Genomic DNA, 14804 nt, shown 5'->3' with positions numbered 1-14804 from the left:
TATTATCCTCTAGCTGCCTCACCCCCTAAAACAAGGAAGCTCAGAGTCTTCCGTAACTGAGTGCCACCACTGTCGGGATACCATTTGCTGGCAGCGGAGTGGCAACACCAGGGGACGGACTGCAGGCCTCTGTTGTGGGCATCTCGGGAGCCTTTGGCATTAGCCACTATGAGGAACGAAATGCTGGACTGGGTAAAAGTTTGCTCTTACGCAAGCCGGTGGGCCTTCACTTCTTTCCTTCCATTCATCCAACATGTGTCTTTTTATTCCTGTTTGAACACAGTGAGCACAAGGGCAAAGGCCAGGGCCGGCCGGCCGCAAACTATGCTTAGGCCAAAGTATTTCCCATTGAACCAAATATTTGCTAGCCCCAGTTAGGTGATTGGTCGCCTCGGCCACATGATATCATTGCTGGCCCCAATTGGTTGAAACGCTTTTAGGCCCTTACTCCTGCCAACTTGTGCTGCTACCCAACCGGACACATTTAATTACACTTCAGCACATATCATCCGTACACAATGGACCTGAAAATTCACATTCCTTAGGCCGGATTAAAGTATTACTGCTGAAACGGAGAGTCTGATGCCTGCAGTAGGAGCTTATATTTTCTTTTCTTTTTACATATTCTGTTTGTTTCCTAAAATGTTTTTGAGGACTTTCAGTTTGTCATGTGCAAGCTGTTCCTTCTGACCCATGAGGACTATATGCTCCATTTGCTAAGAACGGAGGACACGATCCAGTGAAAGTGAAGCACTTTGAAGCCTTTAATGCAGAGGTGGTTCTATATTGGGGGGGGGCATGGAGCAATGAGACAATCAGGTTGTTGTTGTTATTATTATTATTATAATTATTATTATTATTATTAATAATAATAATAATAATAATAATAATAATAATAATAATAATAATATTCAACCCCATAGCTGAAGCTCTCTGGGTGGTTTACAAAGATTAAAAGACTGAACGTTAAATTTTTTTTACAAAATTTAAAAACATTAAAACAGCTAAAATTTAAAACAATTTTTAAACTCTCAGCCAGTCCAAAGCTAGTTCTGGAGTGAGTTAAAACTCAACATATGCTGTTAAATGCCTGGGAGAAAAGAAAAGTCTTGACCTGGCGCTGAAAAGATAACCATGCTGGAGCCAGACAAGGCTTCATCGGGGAGATCGTTCCATAATGTCCAACTGCTGAGCGCCAGACATGATCTTCTCCTGCCCTCTTCTGGCACTCTCAATAGAATATGGGACATCTGCCCTGTCGCCCACCCTACAGCCACCACTGCTTAATCCTAAACACACTATGGTGCAGTTAGGGCTGGCTAAAGCCCAGGGATAGATGGGTGGGCAAAACCCAGCCAGAGATCCTGGCCACACACAAAGTTTAAACCGTGGTTGTCCGGGCTGAGCAACGGCAAGTGAACATGCTGCCACCCACATGCTCGTCACTTCCACTTTCAATTAACAGTCCAAGAATTGGGTTCACGTACACGTGCACAAACACACACACACACACACACACACACACACACACACACAAAACTCTTGAGTGGCAAGGTGTTTTCATCAACATTTCTGCAGGGCTGCTTTTTATACTGGAATTACTCTGAGCTTGGCATATCAGGTGGGGAGAATGATCATCTATACAATTCTCATTCTCTGAGTGTTGCTCCTTCTGTAGCCAAAACTGCACCACCCATGCGCAAGCCTGGGGGATCAGCAGGGCTTGATAGAAATCCCAGGATTTGCAGAAGTACAGAAAATCTTTTTGGGAGGGAGGGGGGATCTGGGTGGAGGGAGAACTGGCTTAAAAGAGCCTAATGAGGACTGAGCGTGCTCAGTGGGTATGGAATGCTGACGGATTGCTGGAGTGGGGTGGTATGGAACGGAGCGGCTGGAAGCCTGAACAGGGAGCATTCTGCGCGCACGGCAGCATTCGGCTCGCCTGGCATAACATTACAAGTGGAGGCTGGTGGCTCTGAGTTCGGTGGGGCTCTGAATCCATTCTGGATTTCCCCCAGAACTCTAAAGGAGTTATCCAAGGTGCTGAACTCATTTTAGAGATGTGGTGCAGCACCTTGGATGCTCCTTTAGAGTTCTGGCTGGTTCCGAATGAAACCCAGAATGGATTCGCAGCCCCACTGAAATCGGAACGACAAGCTTTCACTGGAAGCAGCAACAAAATACTGAAATGTGTGGCGTGTTCCCTGATTAGGATTCCAGCCATTCAACATACACCCCTGCCTGGTTTCCCCCCCAACAGTCAGTTCGCTTACCATGGCCACTGAGCATGCCCAGTCTGCACTAGGCTGCCCCCTCCCATTAGGGGTCCCTTCTGACCAAGAATTGCTTGTACTTCTCAGTCCCCTGATTCCATCCTGGACCATGCCATTTTAGCAATTCAAGCAACGGCACTCACAGTTTGAACATCGGAAATTGCTGTTGTCACAGGGTGCGGCCCACTTATTTCTCCAGGACACAAGGAAGGTCTGTTTGTTTAGCAAATGCATTATCCCAGTTCTAATTGAAACTATTGTACATTTCCCAGAGGCTGCTCTGCTCCCTCTTCTCCCTTCCTTCCTTCCTTTGCTTTTTGTTTTGTTTTTTAACTTTTTCTTTTCTTTTCTTGAACGTATTCAAAGCAAAAACCTACCAGGAAATAGCTGCAGAATTTTGGGGGGCACCTGTTTAACAATTTCCTTGGAACAATGCATTCAAAAAAACAGTGATACCATCTTGGCCATAAATGCAAAGAAAACTGGACACATTTTATTATGCAGTTTCCTCTCTTAGTTCAACACACACACACACACACACACACACACACACGTCAAATTCCCCCTCTAGACTATGAACTAAGAAGCAAAAAGACCCCACATATAAACTAATCAGAAGGTGGTGATCTTTTCCATTGTACCAGGGCAAGACGGAGGATTTGGGATTTGAGATGCCTCTCTTCCTGGAACCCATGACAATAACATGTCTCTTCTTCCTCTTTCTCATCATGGCTCCCACTTGCTTGATTGCCAGGCAGAGAACCAGAGAGCAAGGAGGCCGTGGCATATCACCACCATTGCCTGGGCCAGAGTGAGGGGAAAGTGACCGAGCAGGTTGCAGTGAGGAGGAGGCGCAACGCCAGGGGGCCCTCGCAGGGATGTGGGCTCTCGACAGCAGCCTGACCAGGCCAACCCTGGATGCCAGTCCTGAACACAGGAACTTATTTATTTATTTTTACTGACAATATTTATATACCGCTCCCCATTTAAATTTTTGGAGCAGTGTACAAGATAAAAACAAAATAAAAACAATAAAACACTTCAAAATAGATTTGAAGGAAGGTGCTTGGAAGACCCCAGTACACAGCCTTGATGAATCTTGGCAGCTGGGACCTCTTAATAGAAGCAGCAAATGTCAGCAGATGTCGCCCACTGCCTGGTTGGCAAGAGACCCGGAGCCACCGCAGAGCCTTACTAGAATTCATGCGTCGGGATTTCTCCACTCGCAGCGCTAATGAGATTATTGAAGGAGGCAGCAGGTCCGAAACTACAGCTTTCTAGTACTGTGGTGGTGCCAGTCAACCCTAAATACTCAAAGCCAACGAACTCCAAGCTGGGAAGATTACTTGCCTCCAGTATTAATAGCACTGCAGGTCTACCCATTGCAACCTTCCCCAATCTGGGCCTCTCCAGAGGTGTTGGGCTCCAACTCCCATCATTCCCAGAGGCAGGTAAATAGGCAGGGGCTATTATTATTATTATTATTATTATTATTATTATTATTATTATTATTATTAGATTGTATCAGTTTTCCAAAACAAAATCAACAAAGAAAGAGAGAATAAAGTTTTTAAAAAGTAACAAAGAAAATAAAAAGAAATGCATTGAATTTAAATCAAATAATCGTCAGAGGGTAGCAATTATGAAAAGCAGGAGAAAGTCCAGAAGGCTCTTGTCAGCGGGCTGCAGCTGGGATTTGGGCACTTCACAGATGCCCAGACATGCCTGTCTTTGGCGTTGGCCCTGAACACAGGAACGGTTCAATGATGGCATGGTGGTGGGACGCAGGCCGTCACTAGGAGCCCAACGGCTTGTTGTCTGACCTCCCGGCTTTATCTAGTTTCTACCTAACACAGACCAAAACAACTTGAAAGAAAATGTCAGGTGATTTCCAGGAATGTCATTGACAGTTCCTCTCTTGCATGCTATTTTCTTTTAATTTCGCTGCAGGGCTGTTTGTACCCCCTCCAGCTTCGAATGCCTATTGCATCAGACACAATAGGGAGCATTTTGACATTTCTGCAAGGGCACAACGCCCTCTCCTGGACATAGGAAATAAGGAAGGAGTTTTTCCCCCCATCATGAAACATTATTAACGAGATTCTTCTTGGGAGAGAAGGGGAGGATTTCCTCTGCGGGACACCTGAAGACATGTATCAGTAACCCTCCAGAGACGTTTAACAATTTGGGATGGGGAGAGATTCGTTTTAGAAATGAACAACGGAAATATATTTCATGCTACTCCAAATTGTTGTGAATAATAATAATAATAATAATAATAATAATAATAATAATAATAATAATAATTTTATTTATTTCTTACCCGCCTCTTCCTTTGGATCGAGGCGGGGAACAACATTAGTAAAGGAATCAACACATTTAAAAAAGTCTTGATTTTACATTGATCTGGGTAGGACTGCCAGAGAAGGCTAGTCTTCAAAGCTGCCTTAAAATCACAGAGAGAGTTAATATTATGAATCTCCTCCGGCAGTCTGTTCCACAATCTGGGGTGACAGAAGAAAAGGTCCTCTGGGAAACTGATGTCAGCCTAGTCTTGGCTGACTGAAGTAAGTTCTCCTCAGAGGACCTGAGGACTGTATGGGAGAAGGCGATCCCACAGGTAACCTGGACCCAAACCATGTAGGGCTTTAAAGGTAATGACCAACACTTTGTACTTTGCCCGGAAACTAATTGGCAGCCAGTGGAGTGATTTTAATGTTGGGGTAATATGTTCACCCCTAGATGTACTGGTGACCAACCTGGCTGCCATATTTTGAACTAGTTGAAGTTTCCGAACTAGGTACAATGGTAGCCCTATGTAGAGCGCATTGCAGAAGTCAAGCCTTGAGGTTACCAGCATGTGCACAACCATCTTTAGGTCTTCTGACTCTAAGAAGGGGTGCAGCTGGCGTATCAGCCGAAGCTGATAGTAGGCACTCCTGGCCGTCGCGTCTATCTGGGCTGTCATTTGGAGACACAGATCCCGGAGCACCCCCAAACGGTGAACACAGTCTTTCAGGGGGAGTGTAGCCCCTCCAGAACTGGTTGGCACACCTCCAAACCTAGGTCAGAGCCCTTGACAGCAAGCACCTCTGTTTTGTCTGGATTCAGTTTTAACTGATCTGTGTTTATTTTTTATTTTAATTAAGACTTTAACTGGTATTTTGTTATTGTAAGTCACTTTGAGTGCCATTGTTTGGTAGAAACAATGGGCTATAAATTTAATAAATCTATAGTAATAGAGGCTGTCTGTCTATCCATCCGTCAGGGCCATAGCACCAAAACCATGAGATCTAGACACCAGAAATTTGACATGTATATTAAGGGAACGGTACAGGTACAGGTTTGCACCATGTGATTATTGTTTTTTAAAGCACATAAACTATTTTTTATTCATTTTAAGGTGTCTATGTGGTTGAAGCCTGCTGTAACATCTTCCACCACTAAGGGCAGACTCCTCTAAATAGTGCGTAGTTTTGCAGTTGATAGTTTGAAACTAGGGGAGATTAGTAAGTGAGGGACAGAGGTATGTGTACATGTCTGCGTCCCTCTCTGCTGTGGGGCAGCCCCTCTCCGGGCAATGGAGTGGACAGACCCATCCCTTAGGGGGACAAATGGGGGTGCACCATGCCAGGGGCTGTGCCTAGGGGTGTGAGCAGGCATGCCTTCACTCAGACGGGGCATGCTCAATGTGTGAAACTCTGACAGCTATGTAAGTTGGCTTGAAGGCTTTACTGGACCAAACTACAGGCTATTCAAACCTGTGTGAAGCGAGGTCCATTCACTAGTAAACAATAAATAAAATTACTGTACCAAATTGACAATGAAGCAAGCTGCCTATGGAAGATTTCCGTTCTTAGATATTCCGAAGGTAACTGTAGACATTGAACTGCTTATGTGCTCTGATGTGCCATTGTGCATTACTGCAAGATATCAATTAGACTTTCTGAATTGCTCCAGTGTAACTGCAGCATACTTTCAATATGGACAGAGAAATCCTTGAAGGGGGAAAACCTGGGTTGGTGGAGGGGAAACAAATCCACAAAAACCCTTTCCTGTATTTTTGCTTGTTTCTTTTTACTCATGGACTGACACATCTTTGTTTTCTGTGTGCCGTAGAGAAATCCCCGTGAGCTTGTGAACACCGAATTCTTGATCCCACGTGAAAGTGGGAAGTGAAGAGCTCAGCGCCTTTTCCGTTGCATCTCTGCATCCCTCGTTGTTATAAAGTTGTTCTCTTTTTAAAAAGGAATATTGAGGCCTAAATGAGCAGGAGTATTCATTTTGGGATGGGGAAAGTTAGGTTTTAGCAATAAACCATGGAAATATATTTCATGCCACTCTAAATTGTTGTGTTTTTAATTGATCTGTGTGTTTTTTAACTAAGTTGTTTTTTTGGAAACTGTTTTTTTATTGTTAGTCATCTTGAGTGTCATTTTTTGGCGAAAGGGTGGGATATAAATGTAATAAAACTGTATTAATAATAATATAGGATCTATGTCTGTTCATCGGTCAATGCCATAACGCCAAAATTATGAAACCTAGATACCTGAAATTTGACATGCATATTAAAGGGACCCTGGCCATTTCCCCCATGTGATTGCTGTTTTTAAAACACAATAATTCATTTTAATTCATTTTAATGTGTCCATGTGGTTGAAGCCTGCAGTAACCTGCATTCACTATTCATTAATAGTGAATGTAATTAATCTCCAAGTTTTCAAAAGTAGCACCCATGGGCAGAAATTCCCCCAGGCACGCTAATGGTGGCTGCCATTAGCATGCCTGGGGATATTGCACACATTAGGTGGTGCCTGGGCACACCCGGCATATCCTGTATGCATGCCTATGCTCCCAAAGCCACTGTTTGCAATGGGAGGGGCATTCCCCTTGGTACCAGTGGAGTCTTCCCTCCCAATGCATATAGCAGCTTAAGAGGGGAGAGTGATTTCCATTGGGACTACAGAAGGAGGAAAGAGTTACATTCGCTCCCCCACTCTCCCTCTACAATCCTGCTGCTGTTAGGGGATCCCCAGCTACTATTTACACCAGGGTGGAAATTGGTTTTGGTCAGGGCCAGATTGTCTCCTTGGAGCAAGCTGGTGGGCCACATGATGTCATGGGAGGGGAGGGGCTTCAGAGCAACCTGGCCCCTTGACAGCATCCAGCCTTGTTCCACCCACTTTTCATCTTTCCTCTCCATGCAGGGAGTTCCTTGCCTCTCTTTGCATGGAAAAAGGGACGGAAGGGACTCAGACTGTGGGCCTTGGAGACCCAACTGGCGCCAACATTGATTTCATTTCGATGCCAAGTAAAAACATGGTTTTAACAAAGCCTTTGACGGTTAAATTTACTAAGATGGCACATTGTTTTAACTGTTTTAACTGCTTTTAAATTGTATATTGTTTTAACTTGGTTCATGGTTTAATTTGTTTTTAACTGTGCATATTTATTGTTTTATATTGGATGCTTTTATCTGTATGCCGCCTTGAGATCTTAATGATATAGGGTGGGAAACAAATGTTTTAAATAAATAAATAAATAAATAAATAATTGCAGGGCTGGCTCCTGTGTCAGCTAGCGAATTCAGATGGTTTCTGTGCTGCTCACATCCCAATTGTGGCATTAGTGGTGCAGGAAGGGACTTGGCGGGGCTGCCAGAGCCGGTCCTTCAAGCCCTGGCTTTGTCTAAAGAATCCACAGATTATCTCCGACTGGAGATAACATTGGGATTCTCCTTCATGCCACTCGCCTTCCCGTTGGTTCGGTGATTGGAGATAAACTGGGGATTCCCGCTGCTGCCTTCGCCCCAAGCTTCCAGGCTGGGAGCATAGAATCATAGAATAGTAGAGTTGGAAGGGGCCTAAAAGGCCATCGAGTCCAACCCCCTGCTCTATGCAAGGGCCATTGAGGGTGCCCAGCCTTCCATGGGCCAGACTAAGTGCTTCTGCATGCCCGATTACACCCACCAGCTGGAAGCAGTGGAGGCTGATGGCTCCAATGTCAGTGGGGTGGTGGATCCACTCCAGGTTTCAGTCAGAACTCCAAAACAGCTGTAAGATTCACTGCTCCACTGACATCGGAGCCACCAGCCTCCACTGGCCAGACATTGCCTTGCCCTGATAGACTTGTTTAAAATGTGCATCTTAATTGCATTCACAAAACTGTCATATGTAGTTTGGTCCTGAGATCCTTACCAATCCAAATTTTGCACCAGATTCATACATTCTTTTATTAAAAAGATTTCTAAGCTACCTTCCAGGACACATTGACCTTAGAAGGCAGTTTGCAAATGAATTTTAGAACACGCCCACAATAAATTAAAACACATTTACAAAACAAAAATACAATTTTGAAGCATTAATTAAACCAATGACAGCTAAAAAATCATCATCATCATCCCAAAGTACACCATATGAACAAAACACAGATGGGAATAAAAGCATGCAGTGTTTTCTTAAAAGCTAGCGGTGACTAGAAGGTGATAGATCCCGAGGAGGGAATTCTAATGGTGTGGGGCCACTACAGAGAAGGCTCTTCCTACTGAGACCCAGCAATCTGGTGTGGAGAATGCGGGTAGGGAGACATTTTTCTCCCTCTCTCATAATACTAGAACCCAAATGGGGGTCATATCTCATGAAGCTGATTGGTGGGAGGTTCAGGCCAGATAAAAGGAAGGACTTCTTGACACAATGCATCATCAAACTATGGAATTTGCTGTATTTGAAGCCAAGCGTTCAAACATATGCAATGAAAAACAACTTGACAGAACAGCCCAGATGACAAAATAACGTGTGTGTGTGTGTGTGTGTGTGTGTGTGATTAACAATGGTTAGTAATACGATTGTAAGTATTCTGTGAAGGTGCAAGGAAATCGAAGAATCTGATACATGGAATCCAGTTTCCTGAGAGTCTCCGCTTCCATTAAAAAATGAAACACTGCAAGTTTCTAGTCATTATGGATACAAAGTTGAACTCCAATACATGTTGGCCCATCCTGATGAATTCTCAAAAGCCAGAGGGCTTTTAAAAATATTTTCAGTAGTCAGGAGGGTGGAGGACAGACCTTCCAAGGCCTGCACAGCTCCTTGCTGCTTCCCACGACGAACAAAATAAAACAAATCTAAATACATAAATAAATAAATGCAAGGGTCTTGCAGAATTCAATTTTTCTCCTTGACAAAGAACTTGGATATTTCCAATGCAGAGGAGGAGACCTGCCCTGGGCTAAACCCTTCCATCCCAGGTGGACTTGGATGTTGCAAAACTGGACTGGGGGGGTGTTGTGTTTGTGGGAGACGTTCCCATTGGGCAAGATCCCATTGGGCAAGATCCGAAGATCCCGCTGCTTCTCCTGGCAGGTCTTCCGCACTTGTTTCATAAGCAACCGCCTGTTTCCTGGCCATGCTGACCTCTTCCTTCCTTCTCAAAGACACAATTACTGTCCCCTTCATGCAGCAACCTTCACAGTTTTCTGTTCCATGGCTGCTTTTCAGCGGCAAAGCTGTGGCTGATGGTGCCCTTCTCTTCTCCCATTCTCTTTCATTTAAGCAAAATGCAGCCGCGGCTCTTGCTCTCTCAACTTTTGCTCAACATCCTTAGGGATCCGGTTGCACCAGAGCCTAGAAAGTCAGAGAGAGGTCATTTAGGCCTTTTCTAATCTGCAGCAAGACTGGCAGTTTCCCAAAATTATCATGGAATTATCATCATCATTATCATCATCACCACCACCACCTATACTGCTTCTCATTGAACAAATCCCCAAGGAATGCAAAAGACACACATAATAGTATTATATTAAGAACATAAGAGCAGCCATGGTGGATCAGACCAAGAGTCCATCTAGTCCAGCACTCCGTTCACACAGCTTCCCAGAAGAAATCCACAAACAGGACACGAGTGCAACAACACCCCCGTACCCATATTCCCCAGCAACTGGTGTACACAGTCATGCTGCCTCTGATACTGGAGGTCGCATCCAGCTATCTGGGCTAGTAGCCATCAGTAGCCTTCTCCTCCATGGATTTATCCAGTTCCCTTTCAAAGCCATCCAAATTGGGGGCCATCGCTAGGGGAGGGGGATCTACACTACTGCTTTAAAGCGCTTCGTAACAGTTTTGACAACTGCTGGGGCCCAGGACACACTGCATATACAGGTTTCAAAACGTTTTCAGAGCGCTTTAAAAGCAGTAGTGTAGATCCCCCCTATGTCTTGTGGTAGCGAATTCTATAGTTTCACTATGCAATAAGCCTATATACACCGGTTGCTGGGGAACATGGGCAGGAGGGTGCTGTTGCACCCGTGTCCTGCTAATGGGTTTCCTGGTCGACAGCTAGTTGGCCACTGTGTGAACAGAATACTGGACTAGATGGAACCTGGGTCTGAACCAGCAGGGCTCTTCTTATGTTCTTATGCTGTGTGAAGAAATCCTTCCTTTTATTTGTCCTGAACTTCCCACCCATCAGTTTTATGGGATGACCCCTTTGGGTTCTAGTATTATGAGAGAGGGGGGAAAATGTCTCATTATCCACTTACTCCAGACCATGCATGATTTTGTACATCTCTACCAAGTCTCTCTTACAAGCGGAAGATGTTCTTGCAAGAGGGGAAAGGAAGACTCCCGGGGGTGGGGGTGGGGGGCAGCCTTCCAAGGAAAGAGCTGAAGCCCCCGAGCAAGAGCTGATGGCAGAGGTCTGGGGACTGAGCAGCCACTAGACTAGACCGAAGACTTCAGGGGAAGCCTGGTGAGCAGCCTTGACGGTTCCAGGTGGAAATCAACCAGAGAGAAGACTGCCTTTCAAGCCCTCATTGTTAGGCCTGTGAGTTAACTGGGGTGGAGCTTGGCAGAGGAACTGGCTTCAGTTTGGTCAGGAGTAGGAACTGGGGCTTGTTATACTTGATTGGTAGTAAAAGTAACTGTATAGAAACCCTGTTTAGAAGTAGTAACAATGCTCTTAAATTGATAAGCTTTCTCGTTTTCTTCTGAATAAAATACTGTATGTCTTTTTTCCCCCTGGCACCTCTGATCTGTTTTGCCCCATGTCGAGCGACCAGTTACTTTAGGGGGAAAGGCATATATTAAATAAAAGGGGTGTAGTTTAAGGGGGCAGTGGAAGTGAACGAGTAAGTACCCAGTGGTGAAGGGTGATCCACCACATTTGGGGTGAGGGGTGGGTTCACCTTAGAATAGAAAGACCCACCCTAAGATGCAGGCTTTACATACACTCCCTCTGTCCCTCTCTGGATAAAGGCCACCCATTAAATGACCAAGGCCAATTCTGTCTCAAAACTGTGCTGGAACCCAGACAGGAATGGGTCTAGACCAGGGTGGGGGAACTGAGGAAGGTCTGGGGACCTTTTTCACTGCCCTTCTCATAGACCACATCTTGTGGGACGCACCCCAAAAATGCCTTTTTAAAGGGGAGAAACCGTGCCATAGTGGGACTCACCGTATAAACTGGATTCCACGGCAACGAACAAGTTCCTTTGCTAGTCTTCCGGCACCATGAGCAGTGATACAGTTCTTGTCCAGACTTTTTTAAAAAGCAGAACATTAGCAGGGATAAAACTGGCAGGGTCTAAGTAACATGACAACCTGACCACTGCCTCTCCGCTTCTCTTGTTAATAAATCAAAAGCAAGTTGCAAACAGTATAGTTACAAAAACTGTAAGATAAAAGGGTCAGTGCCAGATTTTCAGCCTCCCCTCCGCCTGGAAGGACACATTCGGTGCTGCTGCTTCCTCCTTAAGTCAGTAACCATTCGGAGAATCAATGTATCTGTCTAACTCCCTCCCCCCGCCCCATCAATGGCTTGCAGCAGGGGTGCAGAACCTGGGGCCTGGTAGCCAAATTTGACCCCCCCACACACCAGTGGCCCAATCATGCCCTCTGGGGGTCCCAGAGCTCCCCTTTCCTGGCCCTGCCCCCCTTTCCCAAATGTCAATTGTTTGGTGATTTCTTGGCTTTTGTGAATCCCCCCCTCATTCTAAGAAGTTAAAATACCTGTCCTAAGTCTACAGCCTAATCTACACCAAGCAGGATATTGCACTATGAAAACAGTATGAAAGCAGTATATAAAAGGCAGGAGCCACACTACTGCTTTATAGCAGTGTTGAAGTGCACTGACAACTGTTGGGGCCCACTGACACATACCCCTCCCTCCTGCTACCAGCTGTCTCTGCAGAGGCCACCAGTGAGGGAGGAAGCAGCAGCCAGGCACCTCTCCACCGTGCCAGGGTCCATCTGCAGCTGAGAGCCCCCTTCCTCCTGCTGCTAACGATCAACTGTAACTGCTGAACTTTGCAACTAAGATTGTAGTGCCTGAATTTGCTTTCCTTTCCCCCCTCCTCCTCCTCCCTCCCAATCCCCTTTCCTTTTGTGTCATGTCTTTTAGATTGTAAGCCTGTGGGCAGGGACTGTCAAGAAATACTTTTGTAAGCTGCCATGAGAGCTTTTTTGGCTGAATGGCAGCATAAAAATGCTTAAATAAAATAAATAAATAAATAAATAAATACCGTATACTGCTTTCATACCACTTTCATACAGCTCTATCCTGCTTGGTGTGGCTCCTGCCTCTTATATACTGATTTCATACTGCTTTCATAGTGCAATGTCCTGCTTGGTGTAGATGAGGCCTTAGTTGCTGGCAGTAAGAGCTATTATTATTATTATTATTATTATTATTATTATTATTATTATTTATTACTACTACTACTATTATTATTACAATATAACAAAAGGAAAAAAGAAAAAAGGGGAAGAAAAAAACAAGCAAAAAAAGCAAAAAGACAACAACAAAACAGGGGGGGGGGGAAATCCATTCACAGTAACTGTTCACAACACGGTTAATAAAAAAAAGGAAAAGGAAGAAATAGAAGGGTTCTATTGCAAAAGTAAGAGGTTTAAGCTAAAATATGCTGGTATTTTTGGCCCTGCCCCCTTTTGCCTTGAGCTCCGCCTACCACTGGGATGCAGCCCCCGAGAAATGGGATTTGGCCCCCAGACTGTAAGAGGTTCAACACCCCTGGCTTCCACTCTTAGAAGAAAGTGGGACTTGGAGTCCGAGACGGCTTGTACTCACTCCAGAACTCTCAGCTTCTCCATCGCGGGGAGCAGCGTGGCCAGTTCCAAAGCACTGTCATCGCCAAGTTGGTTCCAGGACAGGCTATCGAGAACAAGAATGATTAACCACCACCCGCAGGCACTCCATAACCAACAACTCGCAAGCCGCAACCTGCCCACCCCTGATCCAGATGTTCCTGGAGAGGCATGGGATGCAGATATGCCAGAGCATCTCCCACCTCATGGCGGCAATGTATGGATCAGCATGAAGTCAAGAAGCACAGATGCAGGTACACACCCATGCGCACTCTGTTTGTACTCACATAACCTCCTCAAGGAGAGGGCAGCGGCTAACCCAAAGGGCGAAAGTCTTGGAAGCACAGTCGCTGATGCCACAGGCCTTGAGACTAGAAAGGACACATTGCAAAAGCTAAGCCAGTTTCACACTAATTTGACGGCCACGGCTTTCCCTGAGTCACCCCGAGAATAGCAGTTTGGGAAAGGAGAGAGAGATCGCTCAGAGTTCATCCTCCATATTGTTTAAGACAGTTCAGCTGCGCCTTGATGCACAATGAATGCTGCTTTCCAATCATTAACAGGGTAGTGAAAGCCCTGGCCGACAGCTGGATAAGGGCTTTTCTACATAAAACTTTCGCCCCGCACCTTTACCGAGGCTTCTGCTTCCGGATTCTTTGCGGGATTAAGATCAGCTCCTTTACATGTGTTTTACTTTATCCCCAGGGTTTTTCTTTCTCTGCCTTTCTATATTTTCCATTATAGAACCACTAGGTGGCGCTGTGGTTTAGCAGAATTGCACAATTACATGAGATTTCTCTAGTGTTCCAGAGGCCATTCAGAAAAATATACCACACTTTAGGAAAAGAAAAAAACTGCGATAATGGTCAGAAAGCACAGGAGAGGCCCTGGAGGGTGATGACATCATGTAAAGGGCCTGCAAACTACTGTGAATAAGCAATCATGAGGGCACAATAAATGCTTTGGGTAGAAAGGCTCTGAATGGCTAGGATTGTTGCTTTACATGCTAGGTCCAATCCCAGGTTTCTCCACTTAAAAGGATAAGGTAGCAGGTGTCTGAAAGGACCCCTTCATGCCATAGAAACTGGAAAACTGCCACCAGTCAATATAGACAATATTAGGCTTAATGAGCAAATAATCTAATTGGATGCCAAGGCAGATTCCTACATTATAATTCATTTATATGTGGTTTTTCATTCAAAGCAATGCTGGCTGGAGGTGATGGGATTTGTATTCCCACACATCCGGAGAGAGCTGTGTTGTGGAAGTCTGGGCATGTTTATCCTGGAGAAGAGAAGATTGAGGGGAGACATGATAGCACTCTTCAAATACTTAAAAGGCTGTCACACAGAGGAGGGCCAGGATCTCTTCTCGATCCTCCCAGAGTGCAGGACACAGAATAATGGGCTCAAGTTACAGGAAGTCAGATTCT

General features: G+C 45.1%; 1 protein-coding gene and 1 long non-coding RNA gene across 5 annotated transcripts in view; one reads left to right on the top strand and one right to left on the bottom strand.

Annotated features, from left to right (window-relative positions):
- The first annotated feature begins 482 nt into the window (after positions 1-482).
- On the top strand, positions 483-6798 carry LOC134408797 (uncharacterized). The gene is made up of 3 exons (XR_010026127.1): positions 483-591; positions 2361-2484; positions 6393-6798. It is a non-coding gene; the product is annotated as an uncharacterized LOC134408797 (long non-coding RNA).
- A 1681-nt stretch (positions 6799-8479) lies between these two features.
- LOC134408854 (protein NLRC5-like) overlaps positions 8480-14804 on the bottom strand; it is a 72943-nt gene continuing 66618 nt past the window's right edge. For all 4 annotated transcript variants that reach the window (XM_063141347.1, XM_063141346.1, XM_063141349.1 and 1 more), the window contains 4 exons: positions 13660-13743; positions 13356-13439; positions 11724-11807; positions 8480-9895 (listed from right to left, as the gene is read on the bottom strand). In XM_063141347.1, coding sequence (XP_062997417.1) covers positions 9820-9895; positions 11724-11807; positions 13356-13439; positions 13660-13743 — 328 coding nt within the window. In that variant the 3' untranslated portion in view covers positions 8480-9819. The remainder of the gene's footprint in view (positions 9896-11723; positions 11808-13355; positions 13440-13659; positions 13744-14804) is intronic.

This window comes from Elgaria multicarinata, chromosome 14, assembly GCF_023053635.1.
Source record: "Elgaria multicarinata webbii isolate HBS135686 ecotype San Diego chromosome 14, rElgMul1.1.pri, whole genome shotgun sequence".
In the NCBI taxonomy this organism is placed as follows: Eukaryota; Metazoa; Chordata; class Lepidosauria; order Squamata; family Anguidae; genus Elgaria; species Elgaria multicarinata.
Note: the sequence above shows the minus strand (reverse complement) of the source record. Positions and strands in the feature narration are given on the sequence as shown.